The 26,763-nt window shown below is 43.8% G+C and overlaps 1 protein-coding gene across 1 annotated transcript; it reads right to left on the bottom strand.

Moving 5' to 3' along the window:
* Positions 1 to 630: 630 nt before the first annotated feature.
* Positions 631 to 26,697, bottom strand: LOC146664471 (uncharacterized). The gene is made up of 36 exons (XM_085411559.1): positions 21,667 to 26,697; positions 21,532 to 21,550; positions 21,387 to 21,438; positions 21,194 to 21,299; positions 20,608 to 20,627; positions 20,423 to 20,531; positions 20,020 to 20,044; positions 19,811 to 19,898; positions 19,512 to 19,618; positions 19,350 to 19,413; positions 19,129 to 19,204; positions 19,021 to 19,045; positions 17,241 to 17,580; positions 16,844 to 16,993; positions 16,683 to 16,736; positions 13,692 to 13,747; positions 13,042 to 13,238; positions 12,831 to 12,861; positions 10,946 to 11,129; positions 10,084 to 10,098; positions 8,829 to 8,927; positions 8,585 to 8,739; positions 7,527 to 7,733; positions 6,869 to 7,077; positions 6,740 to 6,790; positions 6,550 to 6,636; positions 6,323 to 6,387; positions 6,010 to 6,132; positions 5,782 to 5,923; positions 4,152 to 4,311; positions 3,966 to 4,063; positions 3,755 to 3,838; positions 3,519 to 3,637; positions 3,135 to 3,281; positions 1,916 to 2,114; positions 631 to 1,831 (listed from the first exon to the last, which is right to left on the bottom strand). The coding sequence occupies exons 1-36, from the start codon at positions 21,742 to 21,744 to the stop codon at positions 1,598 to 1,600; spliced, it is 3,975 nt and encodes a 1,324-aa protein (XP_085267685.1). The 5' UTR covers positions 21,745 to 26,697; the 3' UTR covers positions 631 to 1,597.
* Positions 26,698 to 26,763: the final 66 nt, after the last annotated feature.

The following is a 26,763-nucleotide window of genomic DNA, read 5'->3' as shown; positions in this document are numbered from 1 at the left end:
CATAAGTAAGATACACTTAAATAAACAAAAATAAAACTTAAAAGTGCAAAGCGGATCGATATATACATGAATGCAGGTGATGATCTGTGCAAAAATGGAACAGATATGACTGTGGGTCAATAACACGCCGTAAAAATACTAAACATCCGCAGTGCAAGTTAACGTTTGGAAAATCTTGCAAAAACATTTAAAATGACTTCATGCAGAAAAATGTCCCCTGTATGAGAGAAGACCGCAACTTTACTGTGGGGATTGGCTGTTAAGAATTAATTAACCCACGTATTGACCTGCAGAAAATAAAATAAAAACAAAGATATTAACTAGATTTATCATTCAAGCCCCTTTCCCCCCAACAAATACTACAAACCTCCAGTTTAATATCAGTAAAGTTAAAATATGTTGGAACAAACACCAGCAAGTAAAAATGTCAAATTTGTTCTTGATTTGAACCAAGAACCAGATCCTGGTCTGTGGTTAGTGTTTCAACCACCAGAACTAACTGGTTTCACGTCCTGTTGTTTCCTGTTTAGTTTCGGTCTTTTTTTCTTTTTACCTTTATGACAAGTCAAAGACAAGAACAGATGCTAAAATATGACGAAAACTCATTTATTTCAATAAAATTTACTCGAAAAAACAGGCCTTTGTCGATGATTCCTTTCTATGGTCTGGCAGTACGGATCGCTGGCTTGTGGCTACAGTTAGCACATCTATACAAAAGTACTGCTGTGCGATTATATTAAGCATTTACAGCACAAGTGAAGCATTTTGCATTTCTACAGTTATTGCAGTCTTGTGACAACACAACCAGCACAGTGACTTAAAATTAAACTGTGAGAGCTAAATAAATACAAAAACAGATATATTTACATTATTGTACAAAACAAAAGAAAACATAAAAAGATCGACCGCAGTGAGGTTAATTCCATCAGTAGGCTGGTTCTTAGTACATAGTAATAAACTGTTTGCTTTACAATTACACATGTATCATGTATCAATGTGTAAAATATGCTGAAGTTAGGAGATGTTGCTACAACCTTACCCAGTATCTTTGTTCAAAACAAAACTTACACCAACACAACAGAGTCAGACATGTAAGGCATCTTTCAAGTTTACAAAAAGAATCCGTAAACATTCAGCAAACAACAACAGCAAAAACATTTTCTCCTTTCCTGTTTCACAGAAAGACAACAAGTTCAATCCTGCAGAATTTACTCATCGTAGCTACAATGAATTTACTCACATAAACTCAGTGCAGACGATGAAAATGGGCCAGAAATCGTGGGACTGACAGTTTCCTGTTACATTAGATGAGCTATAAAACTTAACTAGTACAATGTGTTAAATGCATTAGGCTATAATTATAGATATTATTATTTAACGATCATTCAAACTATTGAGACCCTCCCTGAGTTTCTTCCTGTTAAAGGGGAGTTTTTCCTTCCCACTGTCGCCAAGTTCTTGCTCATAGGGGGGGAATCTGATTACTGAGGTTTTCTCTCTAATATCATCGAGTCTTTCCCCTAAAGCGCCTTGAGGCAGCAGCTATTGGGATTTGGCGCTATACAATTGAAAATACATTTAAATAAATAGAAAGTAATCACGACTTTTTTTCTTTCCTCTTCCCGTTTCCTTCATCATCACTGATTGGCTCCTTCGTGACTGTGTCGCTGTGGCACTCAGAGGGTGACTGAGGCATCGCAGAGTACCGACACCGGGAAGCAGAGCGAAATGTCGGAGAGCCGGCAGACATGGGTGATGGCGTGTCCACTTCCCTGTCAGGTTCCAAGCTGGAGGCGGGGGATGGAGGTGGGAGGGGGGAGGAGATGGATGGCTGGGAAGGGAAGAGGAGAGTAAATAAATCTTCTATTCAAAGTAGATGATTTGCTGGGTTAGCTCAGGGTTTGAGCATGTTTACCTGTAAGGAGATGCTGGACTTGTTCGTCTTCTCTTTGACTTTTGCCAAAGCGCCTTTAAGTCCCGACGATCTCTCCGTCATCTCAAGAGCTGCTTTCAACAGTTTGGGCGTCTCTGCCCTGACAGGAGCTGCTGGTACCAGAGGGGGTTCCTTAGCCTCTTCTTTAGGTTCAGGTTTCTTTCCTTTGTTAAGCATCTTCCTGTGTTTGAGACAAGGATAATCCGGCTAACGACAACTGTAAGCAGAAAAAAGGGGGAACTCGAGCTGCCCTGCATAGTCATACCTTCTTGGGAAAGCAAAATGTTTTAGCGGTTTTCCAATCTGGTTTTAAACCCTTTCATAACACTGAATCAGCCCTTTTAAAGGTTTTCAATGACATATTTTTAGCTACTGATGCTGGGACTGTGCTGCGTTTGATACAGTGGATCCTTTTACTCTCTCCTTTGGAGCACTGGGTGGGCATTAGGGGCACAGCACTGGAGTGGTGAACTTTCTGTGTCGTCCTCCCCTCTTGTGTGGTGTCCCACAGGGCTCAGTTCTAGGCCCCCTCCTCTTTTCTTTATATCTGTTTCCTCTTGGTTCTGTACTGAGAAAGCACAGCATTGCTTTCCACTTGTATGCTGATGACTGTCAGATCTATGTCCCTCTAAAGAAAAAAGGCAGATTCCACACAGCCCAGTGTGTTAAACCAGCTGTCACAAACCTGGGGGTCAAAGTGGACTGTGATCTGAAGTCTGACAGTCAGATTAAGGCAGTGGTAAAATCTAGCTTCTTTCAGCTGAGGCAGCTGGCTAACATAAAGCCAGTTCTTTCACAGCAGCACTTTGAGACAGTGATCCACGCCTCTGTTAGCGGTCGGCTGGATTACTGTAATAAAATTCTTTTAAACCTCTCCATGGCCTTGCCCCATCTTATCTCTCTGAGCTAAGATGTTGTTTTCTTGCTTGTTTTCTTTTAATATAGGGCTGTTTTAATTTTTATGTATTATGTGTTGTATATATTTATTAATTTTTGCTGTTTTCTGTTATTCTTTTGTTTTTAACTGATTTTCTGTACAGCACTTTGGTCCTGTGCTGGGTGTTTTAAAGTGCTTTTGGATTGATAGCTACTTGAACTGATGATGGGTGGCCGACAGCACCGGAGCGTTTGATGAGCTGGCAGTGAGGGGAAATCATACAGTACAGATACAGGACAAATATTATTTCTATTCATATTCAACCTGGCTTTCTTGCGCAGCAGTTTCTTGGACTCTGGATAGTGGACCAGGATCTCATTCAGGTCTTTTTTGTCCAGGATGAATAGATTGGCAAAGCCATGAGCAATCACATTGGCTGTGCGCCTGTTACCACCGCCGACTGCAAGCAAGCTACCAAACAAAGAGCACTGTGGTTAAAAACAGCATTATTTAAAAGAAAGGTGCATTTTTACATTTAGGAAAGAGGAATTTCTCTATAAGTGTAACTGTTTGATTTGATGTATAAAATGGTTCTGGGACCTTGGAGTGTGACCATCACAGTTTTTGGCTCTGTGCTTGTCTGCATGTGTGAAAACACTGTAACTCTGTTTGAAAACTTTTACTCTTAATTGTGCGCCACGTCTTTACCTGATTTCTCCAAAGACTGATCCTGCTCTAAGAGTGACAAATACAGTCTTCCCATCTGGGCCTCCAACCACCTGCACCTCTCCAGCCTTTATGATATACATCTCCCGACCCACCTCGCCCTTAGACAAGTGAAATACCCGAGCCAGGTGATTAGACAGAGATCAAGCAAAAAACATCAAGCTGAAAATATTTGACATGATTCATACACCAGAACATGGAGAAATAAGCACATGTACCTTTTTGCAGACATAATCCCCCGGGAGGTAGACGACAGAGCGCAGGCTTTTTAGCATGTCGAAAATCATCTGTCTGTCACAACCCTGTCAGGAGGGAGAGCCAAAATAAAACAACCTGGCGTCACTTCTCCAGATGCATAAAAGTATTTTAAAAAGGGAGATTAAGTGAAGCCTACCAGTATGTTCTACATTTTGTATTTCTAATTCCTACCTGAAAAAGAGGGACTTTGCTCACAATGGAGTAGCTGACATCTATCGCTATGTCCAGACGCATTTTATCTGGCAGCTGATTCAGCAGCTCCTGCTCGTCTGGACGGTAAAGGAAGAAGCAAAGGGTCAGGTGTGACTGAAACATTGCATGCGTAAGATGAATGCAAATATATCACGTCCTCCTCACCCAGCATGCCTTGTGATTGCCAGGTATAGTTATACCAGGTTTTGACCCGGTTCTGGACGTCTCTCGGGATGCGGTAGGAGGACATGTATTTAATAGTGCTGTCCATGCAGCTGCGGTAGTAGGTTTGACTTGCTGTAGCTGCACCGACAACATCGCGCATCTGACAGACAAATGAGCAAAATGAGGATTATTAGTGTCCCGAAACAATCACAAGCTTTTAATGTTACACACGTTTGCCCCCTTTCTGATTTCTATTTCGATATTTGTCACATTTAAATGTTTCAGATCATGAGAGCAGCCCAGACCATCACGCTACCACCACCACTGTGGACCGTTTGTATGATGCTCTGTGTTAGTCTTACACCCGTCCACACAATATTTCCCCAAAGTCTTGACAATCATCCAGACTTTTTTTCACTCCTTTGGAAGCTTCACCCGTTACGTCCTGGTCTAGGAGTACAGGAGCGCAACATAAGGGTTAAAAGGAGAGTGACCCCGGCCCGGTCCCCAAAGTATGGAAGCCCGTTTCCGCCACTAAAAAAAAAAAAAAAAAAGGATCCATAACTCAAAATTTCGAGTTATTTTCTCTTAATTTTGAGTTACTTTCTCGAAATTTCGAGTTATGGATACTAGCTTTTTTGTTTTTATTTAGTGGCGGAAACGGGCTTCCATACCAAAGCCATATCCAGAAGCCAATTTACAAGTTAAGGTGGTTTTATTGCTACCAAAAACCAAAAGCTTTAACTCCGGGGTGAACAAAGGCCAAAATAACAAACAGAACAAGCTATTCCAAAAACGGAGGTGCTAGCAAACACAAGGCAAGCGCTACTGCTAACTCCCTAACTGAATAAACAAGAGAAGGAAGGCAGTCCACGCCTTCTGCTTCAGAGCCTCTTTATAAGTGAAAGCATCTACACACTGTATACAAAACTTAGCAATTCTCTGAAGTCACACACAGAAGTTTATCACAGATAAAGGTTTGGAGGCGGAGGACGGCTCTGCTGCTGTCAGGGGGAACAACTGCTGGAGAGAGTTTTTAAAACAGCCACTTGATGATGGAACCAATCAGCAGCTGCCAGCTCTCCAATCAGGAAGGACCTGCAGAGACTCTTAAAGGCACAGGACACACAGAACAAAATCCAGCCAACGTGATCCAAAATATGGCCAGGGCCATAACACACCATAGTTCCAGGCTCTTTAACGCTGGAGTCCCAAAGCCTTAGAAATGCACTGTAACTCTTTCCAGACTGACAGGTGCCGATGACTTTCTTCATGTTTGTTTACATCGTGCAGTGATGAGCTGCTTTCTGTTAGCGGACTTCGCTTTGTCAGACACGTTCCAGTGTCGGCCTGGGTGCGGTTAGTGAAACTGAACTCAACTGTCAGTCGCAGTTAATTCATCATTTAACCAAGGGTCAAATACTTTTTCACACAGGTGCAGGTAGATGTTGGCTTTGTTTTCATCATTTAAAAACTATTTTATACTTACTCAGGTTATCGTTGTGTAAAATTAAAATCTGTTTGATGACCTGAAACATTTAAGTGTGAGAAAAATATTTGAAAAAGAAATCAGGAAGGTGGGCAAAGACTTTTTCATGGCACTGTACATGAGGCGCACGTGTGCGCCTACCTGTCCAATCATGATTGAGAAAGCAAAGACTCCGATAAAGTAGTTGATGAGTTGGAAGATGATCTCAGACAGGGTGGTGGGATCTGGCAGACCCCCAATGGTAATCAGGGTCTTCACTGCGAAGTAGTAACAGCGAATGTAACTGAGAAGAGAAACACTCTGTTCTTATCTTCAAAGCAGTCATTTGGTTAAAAGACACATGGCCGCTACTAAAAACAGCCCACCAACCTGTTACCCTCGCCATTGTACACCCACTCAGTCAGTCCCAGTCCTATGAAGTCAGAGATCCAGTAGTAGAGACAGGCATTAAAGTGCAGACAGTAAAGAAGATAGGTGGTGGTACGAATCACCCTAAGAGACGGAAAACACAGGAAAATACATGAAATGCATATCTAACAGCAGATTGGTTCTGTGACTCGGTAGTTTTGTATGTCTCTTAAAACTTTATTTCAAAATGGAAATGAGGACAATGCAGTCACAATTTTTCCTGCCACTCGAGTGCTAACATATCAGGACACGACCAATGCAGTGTGACGCTGACCTGTAGATATAGGCTTTGGTCAAGATGGCCTCTAGACGATCATTGAACTCAAAGAAGGACTTGATCTGCAGATATGGAAGGAACATATTTGTAGAGCTTAGTATTTGAAACTGTGACGAAACTGTAAATGACTGATTCCTAAAACTAAAGGTGATGTGGAGCCCAGGAAATGAGCGAGCAGTGAGATTGTTGGAGGAGACGTTCGGTGTGTGGTGTCAGGGTTTCACCTTCAGCAGCCGTGGTAAGCGGAGCAGAGGGTTGATGCCAGTTTTAAAATAGAAGAGCTCAAGGGGAACAAGGCTGGCCACATCAAACTGAAAGTGAGACGACAGGATCTCACTTTAATGACTGATTCTACCCTTTAAATGCAAAGAAAACACAACCTTTGACATGTACCTCACTTTCTTAATGTTTTACCTTAAAACGTTTGGTTTTCATGTAATTCTTTCTCATCTCCTTTTGGTCACACTGTAACAAAAGCAAAATGTGCACAATTATACTCTTAAACTACAACAAGTGTCCACATTACTCCTTTGACCCACTCACCACTATGTCCCCTCCACGCACAAACTGCAGGCGCGGCTGAAAAACAGCGATGTCCAGGATGTAAATGAGGTCACACAGGTAGTCGGTTAACAGCCAGTAGTGAATGTTGTCCGGGGTTTGGTAGGGGAAGGCCCAGCGCACCGGGATGAACCACACGTTCCAGTTCCAGGCCAGAGACACCAAAAACATCCAGAGCACGTACATCAGGTCTGACAAGAGGAAGAAATCAGGGAATTAAGTGAGTGGACAGTTCACAGAGGTGCAGAGTGTAGACCAGGAGAGACTGGATCGGTAACTAAGAAAGCATCAGCTACCACCATGCAAGATCCAAGTGCTATTAAAGAAAACATGCAAAAGAATAAGAAAAGATAAAGTCTCACAAAGAAAAGTAAATGATTGGAACACGGGTTTCTGTAAAAACAGGACAATGCAGTCGTTTGACCTTTTCCCAAACCTCACATGATGTCATGTTTCTCGTGTTCTTTTCCTTTAAAGATAAGAATCAAAGCACTTGATAAATGCGTGTGGGGTTGTTTCTCAGAAATATCTGGTCCGATTTGTGTGGCTTAGCCTGTGGGTGTGTGTGAGGTATGATTCCAGTAACTGTCCAGCACAACACTGAAGGCGGTAGAGGGTGACGCATTCGCTGGGTTCTCACTGGTGAAAGGGTCGATGCTGGCGGGGAAGCGGAATCGCACACAGGCTCGTATCCACCGAGGTGTTTTCACCTTGCAGCAACGGCCAGGCTGCTCCTCCTCCGTTCCGCTCTCTACTCCTCCTCCTCCTGACGGACCTGCTTGCGTCTCGTTCTCATCTGGCGGCTGAGCTCCAGGAGCAGGCTGAGGAGCTGGAGGCTGAGGAGGAGCTGGAGGAAGGAAGAGCCAAAAAGAAAGAAAACAGTGCCTTCAAGACAGGATTCAGCAAAGCTTTATTACCTTCTTAGCATTTGGTAGACATTTATATAAATACTGGAACAAATAAAGTGTTAAAGGTTTATCCACCTGTAAGCAGACCACAGGACTCTACAGCTGTTTACAGGGTGCCACAGATGACATGTTGGACTTTAGCACAGGTAAAAGTGACACAAAGGGTTAGCTCTGACCAGCTTCTCACTGGGTGCTACAATAACAGATGCTAAATGTAACTAGAAGCTGTCGTGACAACAAAAGAGAAAAATGCGATCAGCCTGTTGTCAGAGGTGTTTGTGGCACACGTGTGCACACAGACCTTAGTTTGGTTTTATTAGGATCCCATTGGCTGCAACATTTTAGCAGCTTCCTGGGGTCACAAATCTTTATACACTGACATTTCTCTGTAAAACAAACCCCCTCGCTAAAAACAAAGCACTGATTTATCTGTTTGTCTTTAAGACTGTGACCTACAGGAAGCTACTTTGGGAAGGGCTTAACTACATAGTGGGATGAATGAGGGACACTGTGGGTAAAACTCTGTGGGTGGCTGAGGAGTGGGTGGCAGAAGCTGCTCACCTGTGTGTGACAGTCACTGGGCAGTTTTATGTAATTTTATCAGTCTTGTGTTTGAGTGGCAGCTTTCATGGCTGTGCAAGGCTCGAGATCTTCGTACCTGGAAGTGAAGTGCACCGTAACATCCACACACACATGCTACTATCCACATACACTGAAATGTACCGGCAAATCTTTTTGACTTCTTTTGTTTCTCGAACGTGTGTCAGTTCAGTTTGTGTGCGAGACTCACAGGTGATAATGCTGTCTTCATCCGAGCTGTCTGGGTCGATGAGTTTCTCCTTGGCCTTCTCCGTTCTCTCCTTAAACATCCTGACGAGCTCCTGAAGCCTCTCGTTGACCACCGTGCTGGTCTGACTGGCAGAAGATGCTGGACGTTCTTTCAGACTTGGACACGGAGACATCAATTTATTTAGATGATGCCGATTTTTCTTATTGTAAATGTCACTTATTTATCTTGGTGTGTGCACGCTCACACGTCATCTGTGCTGTGCAGGCTGGACTGGCTGGGCCAGGCTCTGACGGGGATGCTTGCCTCTTCATCGTCATCCTCGCTTTCAGAATGAAGCCTCCTGCTGTCAAAGTCAGGCAGACGGGGCAACTTTGAGACTGTGCTGCCTTAGTCACATTATTCTCTTTATTTCACACAGGAAAGCCTAACATCACTGCAGATTATGGAAAAGCTACATGCAGCTATCCATGTCAATGACTGTGAAAATAGAAATGATGACTGAATAAATAAGTGAGCAAGGACTCAGATGGGAAAGTGCACGGATAAAATATTAGAAAGTGGATGAAAAAGCAGCAGGACACCAGTAAGGATCGGATATCTTACATCTTTGTCCAGACGCTCCTGCGATTCCTTCCACTACTGTCAAACAGAAGAACGGCGTTTCAAGCAGGGAAAAACACGGAGTTAATCCAGGACACAGATAAGGAAGTCTAAATCACTCACAGTAATGTGACCAGCAGGTGACACAGTGATGAAGCAGGATTGTGATGCATTTGTTTATTGACTTTTGCTACGTTATGAAAACAACCAAAAGCACAAAGCCGTGCAAAAGTAGAAACAGTGCCATCACAGTTTACAACAGAACATCACAAGACACAGCAACACAAAACAGGAAGCGCTCTTTCCAAACCACTCATAAAACAAACTGTTTTCTGTGTTCTGCATAAACTGTACGTGCCCGTTTCCTTGTGTGCGTAATCTTTTTGGCAGCTTTCAGAGTTTTTACGTGCAGAAAGGATAGGATATGTTTCTGAGTGCACACACATTGTTCTGCAGGACACTAAAATACAGACAAAAGCAGCAGCAGTGACTCTGGAAAGACTGCAGAGCAATAAGATGGACAGTAGGGGGCAGTAGGATGAATCACAGAAAGCATAACAGACTGTAGGAAGTGTGAAGCATTTCACTCCAAAATGGAAAATGTAACAATGAAAGACATATGTGACAATTCTGACAGCAAACGCCTTTTATGATGAAACAACTGCATTTCTGTTTTTGCTGCTACAAATATTTGGATGAAAATGCTTCACATGACAAAGAGAAGCTCGCACCCAGATCATGTATCCCAGTGAGTCTACTTCTTATTTCTGTGTTATGAGATATAATGGCAGGATTGCATATATGCTACACAAATACATCTATAGTGTCATGGTGGAAGTGGTCACTGTTGGAAGAGCGTGCACAAAAGCCCCAGGAGACAATTCAAACAGGATCCTTACTCTTTATCTCCTTTACTGTAGATGCAAAGCGTAAGGAGAGAGAAAAGGGTTAAAAATATTTAGTTGAGATGAACTGAGATCAAAACGTGAGTGCAAAATGTTAAACGTAACACACACTAGTCTGTTGATAACATACAACCAAAGCTGCATTTACAGACAGAGAAAACAACAATATTGATATTGTTCAGCATGAACGGTGCCCTCACAGACGTGCTATGGGCACTAATCTGCCCCCGTACCATCTGATTACAAGCTGCACAGCTGCTCTCCTCTTTAGGAGGACGCGGCATCCACGATTTCCCAACACGGGAAAGACAGCAGGACAGCTTCTTATCTTCATCGTTTAGTGTATCTTACAAAAATAACATCTAACAACGTATCGTTAAATATTTAGTGTTTAATTAAATCTTACAGCGAGTTTTATAGAAGCCAGTCAGTTAAGAGCATAATTATTTTAGTTAGTGATCATATTAAAAATATGGATGTTTATGCAGTTTTACTGCTGATTCAGTCTTCTGCTGTGAATTTGTAGAGCAGTGTTAATCGTGTAAACCATGTCAGTGGATGGTGGTGTTTATGAGGTCAGCGTTTCACATGCGGAGCCATCCATAATGGAAAAATGGAAAATGTTGCCCCTTTAGTTGCCCAGCTCGTCACTCGTTGTTGTGGCCGTGAAATGTTTCAGAGTTTTTTAGGTAAATTAAATTGTCCCTCAAGCTTTTCGGCTTTGCCGAAACAATTGTAATAGCTGTAAGGAAACACCTCCCTCCAGCTGCTCACTGCGTCAACGCGACGTGCAGTTACATCCGTAGGCTTTGCACCTATGGGATAGATTTAAAGTATAAATCCCCTGTTAGCTCACCTTTGACGACCTGAAGGGGTCACAGGAACAGTGAGGGTTGTAAGCTTTGGGTCCTGTGGGGTGAGGATTTGGGGGATTTGTTCTTCCCCTCCTCCTCCTCCTCCTTTTGCTCCTCCTGCCCTCTCATGATCAGAGTCAACATCCTCTACATTAACAGCTGGGCGAAGGCTGATGTTGGAGCTCTCTGGAGAAACAGACATTTATTTTCATTTAGTCAAGGCCAACCGCATCACTGCAAACAGGCAAAACTGATGCTGCAACGTGAGCGTCACGAACTACTGAAAGTACTGCAAAACACAAAACAAGTAAAGCAAAAGACAAAGCAGGTCACGAGTATAAGCAGGAGCAGGGCAGGCTGGGAGAAAGGTCGCGACCTACAGCGGGCTAATGAAGAGGATTCACGCATGAACTAGGCCATGTATAGACGCCCTGGTAGTGAAGGACTAGTTTACTAATCTTGCAAGCCAAACAATCTGGTTAATCTGGCTCATGATTCACTGGCACACTTCTGTCAACAGTCATTTGACAGACTTCATCAAAGTGATGAAGAAAATAGATGGCATCAGTATATTTCAGTCCTTTGGAACACCTTAGCTCCGTGCGGCTCTTTACCTTACCCGTCTATGATCTGAGCAAACTCGGGGTCAGAGGTGAGCTTATTCGAGGAACGACAAAGCAACACAAAAAGACACAAAAATGTACTTCAACAACACAAAGAGCTACTTTTTTACCCTGCACAGACTCTCGAGCTAAACATCTGAACTCAAGCATCCTTTACTGATGGTTCGTATTTGATTTAGTGTCAGATACCTGCCAGGTTGATTTTAGAGTCTGTCACATATGACGAGACGGCCGTTTACTCGCATGCAGTATGACTGAGTTCAGGATGTACAGGGAGTGAGAGGACAGTGAACGCTACACTGATGTGGATTCACCTGCAGGTCTTATTGCTGAGATGTCTGAGTCATCTTCGATGAAGAATGCTGGGTTAGATAGACCAGACAGCTGATGTGATAGGGGTCTGGGTTGCTTGGAAGGGGAGCTGACGATGGGCGGCAGGCGTGGATAGGATGGCACGTTGGGCAACTCGAGGATGCTGCCGTTAGGGGAGGAGGGAGAAGGGGATCGGGATCGCAGCTGTGGATGATGAGGAGGAGGGAGAGGGGAGTGTCGCACGAGCCGGCTCAGTTCTACATCGTGCTGACTGTTGTCTTGTTTCTGTTTTTGCTGTTGTTGTTGTTTCTTAGGCATCTTGAGGCATAAGGCTGTTGAGGTGGTTCCGAATGTTCGTGAAATACTGCTGCGCCAAGCTCGGAAACCGGGAGAGCTTCTGCGGGACGTTCGGGAGGCTTTGGGAAATACCGGACAGACTAGGGCCCACTGAGACTTCCGAGCTTTGGGGCAAAAGCTCGGTGAAAGTCTGGGCAATATTTCGGGGAACTTGTGTGAGTCTGATCTGGGAGAGCTCTTGGCGTATCTCTGGGGGTAGGGTGGGTAAGTACTTGGTAAAGTCAGAGAGCCGGGTGGGTAGTTTAGGCACCGAAGGTATTTGGGGAGGAGTGATGCCGTTCTCTTTGAAGAATGCGTTGATGTTGTCGAGGCACTCAGAGGTGAAGGGAATGCGCATCAGGCAGCTCTTAAATGCATCGCAGCTGACTGGAGCTACAGAGAGAGGGCGACAGGCAGATACAGTAGGAGAAGGGCACTGCTGGCAATCAGACAGTCAAGAATGACAATATCAGACTTCTGGTCTCCAGATGAACTCTGCAGTCACACTCAAGCAGTGAATGAATCGACTATTTAAAGTCCAAAGAGATGAACTGGCGTTACAGTCAGATAAGCAATCTGAGACTTTCCTGAAAGACAATAAGAAGATGGTACATACCACCGCAGTCATCCCCAGTAGCTTCCTCCTCCTACAAAAACACACGCACAACAGTTGGGAACTAGTAACCAGTTATCCGATGAACATTATTATTCGATTTCTTGATAGTAACTAAAAAAAAATCTTTTTAGCTGTACTGAGTCAGTCGGGCAGTTTAGCATGACAGAGTCAAGAGTAACGCAGTGATACGGCCCGGGATGTCAAACGTTACTTTTTCAGGAGCCTTGTCAGCGTTAGCAGTTTGACCGACGTCTTCGTTTTTCTGCGGCTGCTCAGTGATGGGCTCAGCTTCTGGAGGAGCTTCTGGGCTCTTGGTTTCTGCTTCTAGTGCTTGTTCTGGCTTAGGCTCAGAAATCTCCACTGGCTCACTGCTCGGAGGCGGTGAGGTCGAGGCTTCTTCCTGCGGCTCTAAGATCCAATAAGCAGGGGTGTCACACTCAAATACACAGTGGGCCAAAATTCAAAACTGGAACAAAGTCGCGGGCTAACGTTAATATGAAAAAAAACTTCCTCCAGATATAAGAATGAATCTTTTCTTATGGACTCAAACAGGTTTTGCTGGAAAACTGAATATGGAACAAGCAAAGCTTAATACTAAACAATATATACATTAGCTGTATAATACCAGTAGGCCAGCTCTGATAGTCATTTGGTATGGCTTCGCAAATGTAATTAGGCTGCGGGCCAAATTTGGCCCGTGGGCCAGAGTTTGACACCTATGATCATACACACAGCACAATGTCCTGCATTTGTAAATACTGTTCAGAAGAGTGTTGACGTTACTTAAAGATGTCACGCTGAATGAGAGAAACTCCTCTTAATGATAAAAACATTTTTAACATATATTTGAATTGCATCTACCTGGCTCGGTGACGGTGGGCTCCTCAGTCTCAGCTTTCTGCTCCTCCTGGTTCTTCCTGCAGAACAGCACAAGAGAACGGGTTGTTGGGCGGCCCAGGAGCGACAGGGAACACAGCTGTCCTCTTATGGTGACCCAAGTCACAGCCAGAGATGGGCAGTAACGCGTTACTTGTAACTCGTTACTGTAATCCGATTACTTTTTTCAAGTAACCAGTAAAGTAAGGGATTACTATTGCAAAAACGGTAGATTACCGTTACTTTCCTGTAGGAACGCTGCGTTACTGCGTTACTAAAACCTTGATTTTTTGCGAGAATGTCTCACTACAGTGACGTAAGCGAGTGCGACGTTCGTGACAACAGCTGTGTGCAGATCAACAGTGGATCACATATCGAGTGCAGAGAGAGTATGAGCGTGCAGCGTTTAAAGCGTGGAAGTACTGACCTTACTTTGAGTTTGATTCCATAAAAAGTGACAAAAACATTAGTGTCCGCTGTGCGTGGGAAGAAAACTTCTTTTTACAGAGAAAAAACCCCTAAACTTCCAACAAGCACCGAGTAGCTACGACGTAATGGGAAACTCACAGAGAAACTCACGGATTCTTCCACTGACCGCGGCACACCTGCACCAGGGTAAACCTCCGCCTACCCCACTCCTGCTTTACAGGTGAAAATAGAGCAACAGGGCCGCTGAGTCTTTGACTTTATTTATTTTCTGCTGTGTTTTACTTGCATCTATTTGAAAGACTGAGTGTAAACACAAAATATTTTATTTTATGTGCTGGAATGTGCAGAAAATAGGTTTAAATGTTAAACTAATTTATTCAAGTCAGAGAATGTTGCAGATAATTTAATTTTTGCTTGATGCATAAAGTTAAAAGATTAAAACTAATAAAACAAGTTTTAAAAAGAGACTTTTCCATCTGATCACATTTTGTATGATGGATTATGTAGAAAAAGTAGAATTGGGCTGAAAGATCTATCGCTTTATCACCTCTTCAGGTTGTAAATCGTGTTTTTAAAAAGTAACTAAGTAACTAAGTAATTAATTACTTTTGAAAATAAGTATTCAGTAAAGTAACGGGATTACTTTTTTGGGGGAGTAATCAGTAATCAGTTACTGATTACTTTTTTCAAGTAACTTGACCAACACTGGTCACAGCTGGTTGTGTTGGCAGATTCTTACAGTGCTGTTATTGTTAGCTGGACACATACTGCAAATGAGGATTTGGACCCTAATAGGCTGTAAACTGAGTGTGTGAACTGCTTATTGTGGAAGTCAATTTAATCGTAAAGTTTAGGAGAGGTTCTCCTCTGTTTTAACGTTATGAGATTACAGCAAAATCACATTTCATAGACTTCAATTATGACAGAGTTGGTTCCTGCTATTTATTTTTATATTTCAGCAGGTTCCAACGTGACACACATAAACCAGGTTACAGTCATTTAAGCCGTCACGCTTTTTACTGGATATCAGAAATATTTGTTGTGGATGAAGAAACTTCAGCTTCTGTTTTCTCTCTTTGAGCACAAATTTACCGACTTTGTGACCACCTGTAGCAGAAAAGCTCACTCTGTACACGAGTTACTGTTTACACATGAAAAACGTTAGTTATGATAAATAGAAACTCTGTAAGCTTTACCGTCACGTTTTTTTAAATAGGCTGTGTTTACCTTTATTAGTCCCGACAGAAAAATGTCCACCAGCATCGACACGCGTTAATTCGGCTGCTGAGACGCATAAACTGCATCAGGTGGTTTTAGGAATATGAGAAAAACAACGAGGAAAAGGTTCTGTTCCGATATGTCCGTCCATCTTTAATCCAGGGACGCGGAGCAGCTGCAGCAGGTGCGCGGGGTTACCGGGGCAACAGCTGAGAGGAGGAAACGAGGCGGGCGCGCGGAGGTAAGAGGGTCCGCTGTTGCCAAGGGAAGCTGTGGTTGCTACGACACAGTGATGTGATGCAAAGATCACATAACGAGAACCCGCGGGATTTGGACCTGCTGATAACAAAATGACCGTGCTAGTGTCGTAACAGAGAGTGATTATTTATTTCTTTATGTCCAATATCGATGCTTGTATTGATAAACAGACTTTAGTCAACAAGATTTACAAAGGAGTTGAGCTACATGTCACCGTGTCTGCGCTCTGTTCTGCGTTATAATAAACTGTTATGGTAGATTTGTTACTACTTCTATTGCCCATCTTGTACTGCTGCTCACTCCTGCCACTTACATGCAATTACGTGCCCCCCCGAAACACACACACACACACACACACACACACACACACACACACACACACACACACACACACACCTCAATACCCGTCACTTTCTATTTCTCTCTGTAAAGTTTAGTTTAGTGCTCAGAATGTCTTTATTTAAACATGTGTACATTTATATGTATAATAGTCTGTTATACTGTTTTATACTGCTGAGAGATTTGTTGTTGAGCTTGACACATTTCATTGCAATGTTGACCCTGTGCTAACTTGCATATGACAAAGAAAGCTGAAACTGAAACTCCCTTAAAAACCACATTTTTAATGTCAAGATCACTTTTTACGCGGATAAATAAAAGGACATAAAATTCACTTTGCTAGAAACTGATGGTAGCACAGGCCTGCAGACGTCCACACATTAAACTGCCCAAAGGTATAGAAAGTAATAAAGTTTATGAAAATGCATGACGTTGCTGGAAGATGCAGTTACACACTATTCTATGTGTATTTATTAGTAGAACATCCTTTATTTCCTATCAAATAACCTAATAAAGTCCTGACTGCAGCTTAAAGTAACCTGTATATTATATTGTTGCATTGCTACTTATTTTTCAACAAGCTGCTGGATCAATCGGGGGAACAGCAGCAACAACATCAGCATTTATGCACATCTGCTATGCACAGCACAAGACTACTATGATATGCACGGTGACACAGACAAAGTCCTACAACGACGTTAACAACCAGGAAGCTCTTATTTGAATTCTTACTCTGGGGCTTTGCTGATCTCCACCTCGCTCTCCTCTTCTAGCGGCACCGGCAGCCTGGTCAGAGTGGACATGGAGCCTCACGTCAAATCACAAACAGGCTCTCGCTGCCAAAGCTAACCTGAGCATATGTTCAAACTTTTGCTCTGGGTACACCGTCTTACTCGGCTTCAGGCTCCTCCAGGAGCTCTTGACTCCCCAGCGAGAGCTTGATGGACTGTCCCTCACTGGCCATCTGTCTAACGGCCATCTCAGCTGTCTGCCTGGCAACCTCTTCAGCCATCCGGGTCATCTCCACCCTCTCCTGAAGCAGACTGAAGGAAAACAGGACAAAATGCTTGTGCTGTGAGCTAAATATCATTTGATGATAAAGAAAATCTCGTGCCTTACATTAAATCAGGTTCATTTCTCTTTGTTGGCTGTTTTCATTGTCTTAAGGTGTTAAATATGACAGCAGAGAATATCTTTAAAAAAGCATCCAGGTGCTACAATGATGGATGTAAACATTCAGTATCTGATAAGGGACGCAGCTGTTTCTCTTCATTTGTCCGCCATCCTTACCGCTCCTCCATGGTAGCCAACGCCACCCCTTCGGCCTCCTTCTTGATGTTTTCAATAAACGGCGTCCAGCGGCCTGTCTGGGTCTCTGCATCTTCCAGAGATACTTTTGTGGCACTCTCTGACGGTTGTGGCTCCGGAGGGGCGGCGCTGCATTTCTGTGACTCCACTGAAAGCGACTGTGAGGGTTGTGTCACTTCCTGTTGCTGCTGGGGTGCAGGTGATGGTGGAACCAGGGATGCGGACGGAGCTTGAGCTTTGGGAGCATCTGCACATTTGTGCTGGCCCTCGTTGTCCGACTCCACGTCTTCCAGCACCATGTCTGGTTTGAGTTTGGCTGATGCTGTGAGAGGGCGATAAGCATGAGAACTGTTTGGTTGGTAAAACTGGGGGATTTAACCTTAACTAGTATAATCCTGTTATAATTCTATTGGGCTGCGAGGATCGTCAGCTGCGATTTCATTGGTGGTAGGAAATGTTGTTGTTGTTAGGATTCGAAGACCTCTCAGTTATCGGTGTTATTGATGAAAGCGCCACAAAATCAGTTCACACACTGATCCTTTATTATTCTCACTTCATGCTTCCATTACAGTGTTTACTACATTCATTTGCATGACAAGCGTGCTTCTCTTAAATCACAACACACCCCCAGGCCACATTTCACAGTTCAAGGCTACACAGCAGATACATACGCAGATCAAACCAGCCTCACGCTGCAGCTCGTCTTACACTGAGTCGTGCAGGCTCTGCTTGATGTTAAGTTTTAAATATACAGCAACATGACCAAGAACCAAACTGAGCTCAACTTTCTTTAAGCAAAAAAACACAAAATATTCTGAAGAAACAGGACTAAAATTAAATACGCAGGTCCTTTAGAGACACAATAATAACTGAACATAGCTGCCATTTAATCATCATATCAAGGATAAAAAGGTGTGTAACTCTATGGTAGGTACGTCAGGATTGTTACAGTGTCTCTTGCTGCTGTTTTGTATAGTGAAATGGCAACACGAACATACGACGCACCCTGACGCAGGGAACGTTACAGTAATGTCACAGCCCGTTTTTGGAGCTGCAAATGTAATCACCAAACCATGACTGGACATCACTGTTACAGTCAGTTAAGAGAAAAAAGCATTGAAATGATTTTGGGTGCACAGCCTACAGTAATTTCAAGCAAACGGCGACTTCTAAAAGCTCCGGTATGAAACAGGAAATGTGAGTATTACAGGATAAAACACATTTTCTGTGTTATATTTAGTTTACATTCATATTAAACTGCACAGAGTACAGTAAGGTGAGTTTAAGATATTACTATGTTCATGTGTGTTCATTCACAGCTGCCTATAGTCCCTATTGTCTGCTGACAGTTCAATGAGCCTATTGGTCTATCTGTGCGGGTCAGAGCATCCCCCAGTCGTCTCCTCCTGCTGTTTAAGGGGCTCGCAGCACCTTCCCCCCTGAAACAGAAGGAGAAGAGGGACTGAGTTAGGCTCCGACCGTCCGACCAAAACACCTCTTCATTAACTATAAGGAAAAAACAAGAAGCTGCTTCAACAGAAAGCATGCATGCAAGAGTCTGCAAATGTCACACTGATGCAGAGGAGCTGTTCAAAATCAAAATAGAGTTTTTACTGGTGATGAGACGGGTTCACTCTGTTCTGTTCTTTTCTACAAACTCTACGCTCTTCTCTAGAATTAGAAAACACAGAATAGTAATCCAGCTGATTGAACTGTGAACTGTGGCGCTCAGGATCCAAAAGTACTGACAGGAAAAACTCACCTTTCTGAATGAGTTCAGGTACCGTCTGAAACAGGGGACACATAAATCAGTAGATGGCAGAAGAAAAATCAGGTGTCAGGGTTTTGTTGTTTGTTCCCCACAACTTACAGTAGCTTCATCCTTGGATGGAGAAATAGGCTGCGGCATCTTCAGACCCAGCCCTGACACAAACCAGTTCACCACACTGTGGAGCAGAAACCCAAGTGTCAGGAGTGTGCCGCACACTGTGCAAACACATCTACCACGAGCAACCCCCAAAATGCTGCTTTGCTAAAAAGGAGGCACTCTCAAGTCCCGCTTCATCCACGTGGATGTTATTCAAGACTTACCCAGAGGCCTTGCTTTCAGTATCCAGTGAGATTCCACTGAGCGATTCAGGCGGCGGAGACAGAACTGTGGAGCAGACAACATGAAGCACTTTACAAAAAATATATCCTCAAACAAAGTCACAGTTTCTGGCTGTTAAACTGGGATTTTCAGGCTTTCTTTACTTTTATCCAGAGAGGTGCAGGAGGACTTGGTTGACGGTTCCACGGGCACAGCACCAGGGGGCAGTATGACCGGCTGAGGAACTATCTGCTTTATCCAGGTCACCACACTGAAACAGAGCGTGCAAGGGGGCCTCCTGAACGTCTGCAGAATATTTAACTCGGTGATTTGTGTCATTAGTGTGTATTTAATATTAGGACGCCTGTAAGTGTTTGGGGAGCAATTCAGACAACGCGGTGCAGATTATTCCTCGCTACGGCTGCCATGTGTGCACGTGGAGCAGGAGGTGGTTTACACTCACTTGGGAGGAAAGTGAGGGGCCAAACTCTCTGTGTCCTCGTCGTCTGACACCATCTCCACCACAGGGATGTGGGGAAGTGGATCGAAATCTGAGTTTAAACCCCCCCACAAACATTTCATTCATGCATTTTGTTATTAACTCACTGCATAATCATCAAGGGTGATTTTAGAAACATGCATGCAGTGTGTTTGCATGATTGTGGAACGTACCTGGCATCGTGGCTACGTCGTACACCTGGAACAGCAGACAGAAAGAGATTAAAAGAAGCCGTAACACAGAGACGATGGCAGGTGCAGGATGTCGGTGTTGTTTTGTTTATCAGTGTTGGTGCCCTGGTTTAGATAGCAGTGAAGGTGTTTAACAGGATACCCCCCAACTTCCTTTATACCCTTGATCCTTATATGCGATTAGTCTTTTAAGCCTGTGGGACAGCATCACGCTGCTTCACAGTGTGGCTGATTTAACTGTTCATTGAACTCCATTAAACACTCAGTAAGTTTAGTGTTGGTGTTGTCGTTTCCTAAAGACAAACATGCTGCACAGAGACGATGTGCTCATAGGACAAACTGACACTTTTTAAATGTTAAATATTCTCTGGCTTTGTTTTCTAACCTCCGTGTGCTCCTCGTCCTTCGAGTCCTTCTCAGTCTCTCTGTACTTGTCGTCAGGCTGAGGCAGCACTTTGGTCAGACCCTGAGTGACCCAGGTGATCACTCCAGACCTGACAGGGAGGCACGATTTCATTTGATTTCATGCGAGTTCATTATAAACTCAGCACATGTTCAGTCATACTGTACCTGTCTCCATCTTCTCCGGACTGAATATATAGAAACAAAGAGAGAAGAATAGAAAATAAAATGAACCTTAAATAAAACAGCTCAGAAAAAGTGCATCTTTACACCAACAAAACAAATGCAATGATTGTGACACACTCGTGTGTGTTGGTTCATCAGTCACATGGTTGGCGAGGTGATCATGAGGAGGTCCTTCTGCTTTCTTATAGTAATTTGAACTAATAACTGTACAAGCTGCACAAACTCAGCTGATAAAATAGCTTCACGTGAGGATTTCTTCATGAGAAGGAGCCACAGTGGTGAGTTTATGCATGCTAGTGTCGCTGGAATAAAGCTGTTCATTAGCCTCATTTACAGCAGCTCCTTAGGACACGAGCCCCCGGCAAACTGTGTGAACATTTGGTGTTGGAAAAAAGGTGCTCTGTTAGAAACGCCTTGAATGATGATGTACCTTATAAAATATTATTAAACTGTGCTCAGGACATTTCCACATCGTAAGGGAGACGAGCAGCTTAGATTCTGTGTTTTATAGATCATCTCCTACGACTACGACTTCACAGAAACTCACTCCAGTCATCTGCAGACTTACCTTGGCTTCAGAGTTGGCTCTGCTGAGTCGGGGGCTGCCCGCAGGCTGTGGGAGCGCGCTGACGAACCCATTAGAAAACCAGCCCAATACTCCAGTCTGCGCTTGGCTGTAAAGGATGCGCACGCAGACAGGTAGAAGTCAGCAACTGTGCACGCCGCGAGACACAAAGATGCTGATGGACAAAAACATTTACCCTTCCTCTGAAACCTCGTCTGCATCTTTCAGTGCAGCTGTCTTCACTGCAGCTGCAGGAGAAGTTAAAGACATTTGCTGTAGATCCATGTGCACGTATAAAGATAAAGGTGGAAATAGAATAAAAGGTTACAGATAATCCTCACCCGCTTTATTTTTGGTTGGCTGCAAGGAAAGAAAACATAGACTGTTAATTACTCTGTATGAGTGTGTGTGTGTGTGTGTGTGTGTGTGTGTGTGTGTGTGTGTGTGTGTGTGTGTGTGTGTGTGTGCTGTCGTACAGCATCAGGGGTCTTGGCAGCATCGTCTGTCCCAGCATCAGGAGGCTGGGGAACCACTTTCACCACCCAGTTAAACATCCTGTTGAAGTAAAACACAGAAACACACAGTCAGCCTCTTAAAGAGCCGCTCATCAAACACGGCTGATGGTCCTGATGATAATGATAATAAATCAGTAACTCTTTACTGGTGGCTTCATTAAAGCAGCTTCTTCAGCTGCCTGAAAGAGACGTTCAGCTGCTTCATTGTTGCTCACACACTGTCAGCTCACAGGAGAGACACCCAGAAATCAGGATCATGCATGCCATGCAAAGCCCACACAGAAGTCAAGAGTTAGAGGACGTTAGGAGGCAGGACTTTGTTCCAGCAGCAGCAAACCATAAGCTGCTTTAGCGAGAGGCTCCGCGGGGGGTCGATCGCTCAGAAAGGAAGAAATGTGGGAACGAGAACATTTGAAGCGGCCTGTGCGCACGACTGAAGATGGAGTGTCTCAGAGCCTCCAGGAGAGCCACTGTGCTGACTGATCTCACTCATATATGCACGAGTTATCCATATTGTCCTCGGTGACAGTTCATCAGCCCACTGAGATAATCCTCATCAGCAGGGGGGAGACGTCAGTAAAACCGGAGGATGTCCTGCACCGTGATCTCACCATCCAGGACACGAGACAAACGCTGGGATTATTTCTAAATGTCAATCACAAGATTGTTCTTTTAAAACATGCGTTTTAATTTTCCTTTGTCAGCATCACTCGAGCCTGGCTGAGGGGGCAGCTATCAGTGATGGTGAGCTAACGAGGGCCGGTCTTAAAGATTCATTCATTCAGCTGCATCTACAGGTTGGCTCTAGACACATAATACAGCACAACAAAGGTCTGGTAAAGGCTTCACAGCGCTCGGAGCTGTCGCGTTTTCAGCAGTGGGAATCGTTTCAAGGAAGAATCCTCTCGTGGATGATCCACGGAGAAGACTTCTTTGAAAAACTGTGTGAGCTGCTGTCGTCCCCATCAGCAGAGATCAGAGGCGCCTCTTCTCAAATTTGTGGCATTAAATAGTGCAACTCTGGCCCCAAGTAATCTACTAACTGTCATCCTCAGTGCCTAGGATCAACTCATATCCTTATTATAAATGGTCCCTTCACTTATAAAAAAAAGGAAAGAAAAAAGAAAGAAAATAGTTCAAGATTATAATTTAACTTTGATTGTATTTAGATTTTTATTTTTTAAAGTTCAAATTAAAGTCCCGGCTTCAAACAATCTTTAAGGAGGGTCACACGCTCACTCAGCACAGGAAATGAAACCACATTAACTTCACCGGTTGTCTGCTCCATCAGGTTTTAAAGCACCACCTACGTAACCCACAAAGTTCCACATTTCACTGTGTACGTGATAACAGAGCTGCGTTGCTTACCTGCGTGCCTACAGGTGGTTCTGCATGCCGGTGGTACACGGATCTAGAGTGTGGCACAGCCGGCGCAGGTCTGCTGAGATCTTCACAGCGGATGCCCGCGGGGCTAACGGGATTAACCCGCAGCACCTGAAGGTCAAGGCCCAATCCCAGACCGTGAGCAATCGCAGATTAACGGCGAGGAAACTTCTCCGTAACCTATAAACTGCTGTCACGGGAAAACACGGAGCAACCAGCAGGTGGTGGATTGTTTGTAACAGTAAGGGGAAAGGTCCCTTTTCTGTCAGATCACAGTCGTTTAAACATGTGAGCACATGCAGCAGAGACTTCACCTGAATCATAAACGAGTGATGAATTCAATTCAATTTGATTATTAAAGTAACTAAATTTCTTTCATCTTTGCTTTTCACAGGAATGTCGATCATTTTGGATTCGTTCTCACTATTCTGCTGATTAAATAAGCTCCCACACTGCAGGGTCACTGAACTCAGCTGCTCAGCATGTGTGAGTCCTTCATCGTGTCAGTGCGTAGTGAGGGATAAAGCGTCAGGCTTAGAAGTGTATTACTGATGCAGTCATAGATTGGAACGACAGGAGGAAGAGGAGTGAGAGGAGGAGTGGTCAGCTTTAGTCTGCACTGCCCTGCTGGGTGTTTCCTGTGAGTTTATAAAACTTCTTATATTAAGTTGCTCTACATTTGTTACGTCATGTATTTTACTTGGTTGTGTTTCCTCCATGACAGAAACCTATGACACCACGAATGAAGTGAGTCGCTTGATCATCGTTGCCGTGTTGGAGCACTTTCACCTTTTCCCATCCACGTCCGAGCTTTTTCAGCAAAGCTCGTTCAGCTCGTTCAGCAGTCTAACAGTTTCGCTCTGTCAGCCTAAATGTCACTGAATCAGTAAAAATATGAAGAGAGCATACTGTGTCTTTAGGCCTCTGTCGGCACTTCCTTCCTCCAGACTTCTGTTTATTGAACATTTTCAGACTCAAAAGTTCCACGCAGATGTAATATTTATAGTAATTGTGAAAAGAGTCGCAGTTATCTTTCATAATCTTATCTGAATCTTATTCGTTTCATTATATTCATCACATTTAAATATGTTTGTAAAATCCCAGCTGTAGATCAGACTGGTAGGCATGGATCCACTTCTGTCAGCAGTCAAAGGCGGTGGGGACGCTCTTGCCCTTATTGTTTGGACACCACAGCCTAGCGGACTATTGTTGCTGACGTCCATCCGTCTATGATCAGTGTGGGCATCTTCTGATAGCAGGACAAACACAAGATGTCACAAAACCAAATCATTTAAAACTGATTTCTTGACTGTAACAGTGAATTCGCTGCACTCGATGGCCTGCACGGCCTCCGGCTGTCAATCCAATGGAGCGTCTGGTGAAATAGGAAATTCCCATCACGGATGTGGAGCTGAGAACCTGTGTGATGCTGTCAGTACAGTATGAACCAAACATGTCTGAAAACACCTTGTTGAATAATTAAGAGCCCAACCTGATGCCTGAATGTGTGTTTGAATTAGCAGTGAAGACTTTAAAGTAAAAATCACTCCTTATCTTAGAATAAGGTCAAGATGAGGAAAAGTATGAATCCTTTTTTTCCTATTTCACTATTTTATATCTTTTATCAGCTGGAGCCCAAACTGTACACCGGCCCTGCATGTGGGACTCACAGCCCGATCGAAGCAGTCACATCTATGAAAACGACGCCCACCAGTGAGGCATCATCGGTCGGATCCAACACACTGACACGAAGGTAAGGCGTCCAAAAACAGTTCAGATGCTTCTGGTCATCACTAGTGTACAGTGTAGAGGACGCTGGTGCACTGACACTTGAAATGGGGATATTTCAGCCTTTTTTGCATTATGGTGTCATTTTTACTCGCCAACCTGAGGAAGAGTGGTTGCAACTATAACAGAGGGATTTAAGAATGAAAGCAGAAAGAAAGGAAGGTGGACAAAGCTAATGAGAGGATTGGGAAATAGGTATGAGAAAGAAAGCACGGCCCGATGCCAGAGGGTGATTAACGAGGATTCAGGACAGCCGTTGTTAAAAAGAAAACTGGTAAACAAGACGTGGCGTGTTGGTCGCCCCGGCTGATGGCGTGCGAGCTCTAAGGTGGAGCTGAAAAAGAACAACTGCAGGAAGAGGCAATTTTATGGCTATCAGATTCATTTGGTTCAAAGAGCAGATCGTCTGTCTGATCATCCAGGTAAACACAGACTGTCCCTGGCAGGTGGACAAACATTCACCAGTTCAGATAAATGTCCATTTAAAAAAGCCTCGTGCTGCATTTGAGAGTGAAAACCATTTATGGTGCTGATGAAGCAGAAGGCAGCAGGTAGATCTCATTATCAGCTCAGCAGGAGATAAGCTGAGAAAACAGGCTGATGACACAGAGCTGGGCCTTGGCTGGACACAGTACTTCCACACTGTCCTCAATTCTAATTGAACAGCTGGATTAGACCCGGTGAGGCGGCTGGTTTGGGAAAAGATGAGGTAGGAGAGAGCACAGGGATACACAGCTGTGTCCAGCTGGGATACACAGCTGTGTCCAGCTGGGACACCCCCCCCCCCCCCCCGATTTGTCATATTTGAGTTAATCTGAGAGTCAAAGGAAAAGAGAGAGCAGCTGAGGAGTGGATGATCTGTGACGAAACTAATCCTCATTACCTCTGACATCAAGGTGCTCTCATGTACAAGACAAAGGAAGTCACGCAGGAGCCTCATGCGCACACACGCGCGCTCACACACGCGCGCGCGCGCACACACACACACGTGCAGAGCTCAATACTTTGGTCCTTTACTCAAACCAACAGAAAAACACTGAAAAAGGATCAAAGTCAAATTTCATATGCTTAAAAAAAAAAATACACAACTGCAAATTTACTTACTGCGAATATTAGACGAGTGAAACTGTTAGAGGTGGAGCTCGTTTTCATTTCCATCATTTTATCGTTTACAGCAGCGCTCTCCAACCTTTTTTGCGCCACGGACGGTTTATGCCCGACAATATTTTCACGGACCGGCCTTTAAGGTGTCGCGGATAAATACAACAAAATGAAACTAGTACCGGTACCGAAAAAAAGAAAATTTATTCATAACACACGTGAAAAGACCCAGGAAAACCGAGTAAACGATAAAACGATAACAAAATAACGCTGAAAACCGATAAAAACCCTGAAAACCAGACATTTCACACCTGAGCCTCAACTCTCGCGGCCCGGTACCGGTCCGAGGCCCGGGGGTTGGGGACCGCTGCATTAGACCGCAAATAAAGTTGTGATTTACAAAGTCACTGCTGACTTTAGATGTAAATAAATGCAACAAAGATATTTCATTTGAAAGATTCTTATTATTCAACATCGACATACATTCATAATATTAAAGATTTAAGTAGGAAAAAAAATGCAGTTTTGTGAGATCAAGTTTTCACCATTTCCTGGAGCAACGACTCCCTCTTGTGGCCAAAAGTATGAATAAAACTGCTGAACTTGAAGTTTCAGACACAGCATGGAAACACGCAGCAGCAAAGACGACTCGTGTTGCTTTTTATTTGAGTTTTATGTGAAACCTTTAATGTACTCTACACTGGAGTGCACAGGCCTTATCGAACATGCCCTGCATGCATCATCATCATCATCAAAAAAAAATCTACTGCTGCTCTAACAAAACAT

This window comes from Rhamphochromis longiceps, linkage group LG7, assembly GCF_057381845.1.
Source record: "Rhamphochromis longiceps isolate RC_006_pf linkage group LG7, R_longiceps_female_GT1.1, whole genome shotgun sequence".
Taxonomy (NCBI): Eukaryota; Metazoa; Chordata; class Actinopteri; order Cichliformes; family Cichlidae; genus Rhamphochromis; species Rhamphochromis longiceps.
The sequence above is the reverse complement of the archived record's forward strand: the minus strand, read 5'-3'. Positions and strand labels throughout refer to the sequence as shown.

What these genes read in the sequence shown, in the direction of transcription:
- LOC146664471 (XM_085411559.1), bottom strand. Translation starts at nt 21,744, where the DNA reads ATGTTTAACTGGGTGGTGAAAGTGGTTCCCCAGCCTCCTGATGCTGGG. An exon ending in GAGATCAGCAAAGCCCCAGA is followed by an intron (nt 13,748 to 16,682) that starts GTAAGAATTCAA and finishes GCTGTTCTGCAG; the next exon opens with GAAGAACCAGGAGGAGCAGA. An exon ending in TACTGGGGATGACTGCGGTG is followed by an intron (nt 11,130 to 12,830) that starts GTATGTACCATC and finishes CTGTTTCTCCAG; the next exon opens with AGAGCTCCAACATCAGCCTT.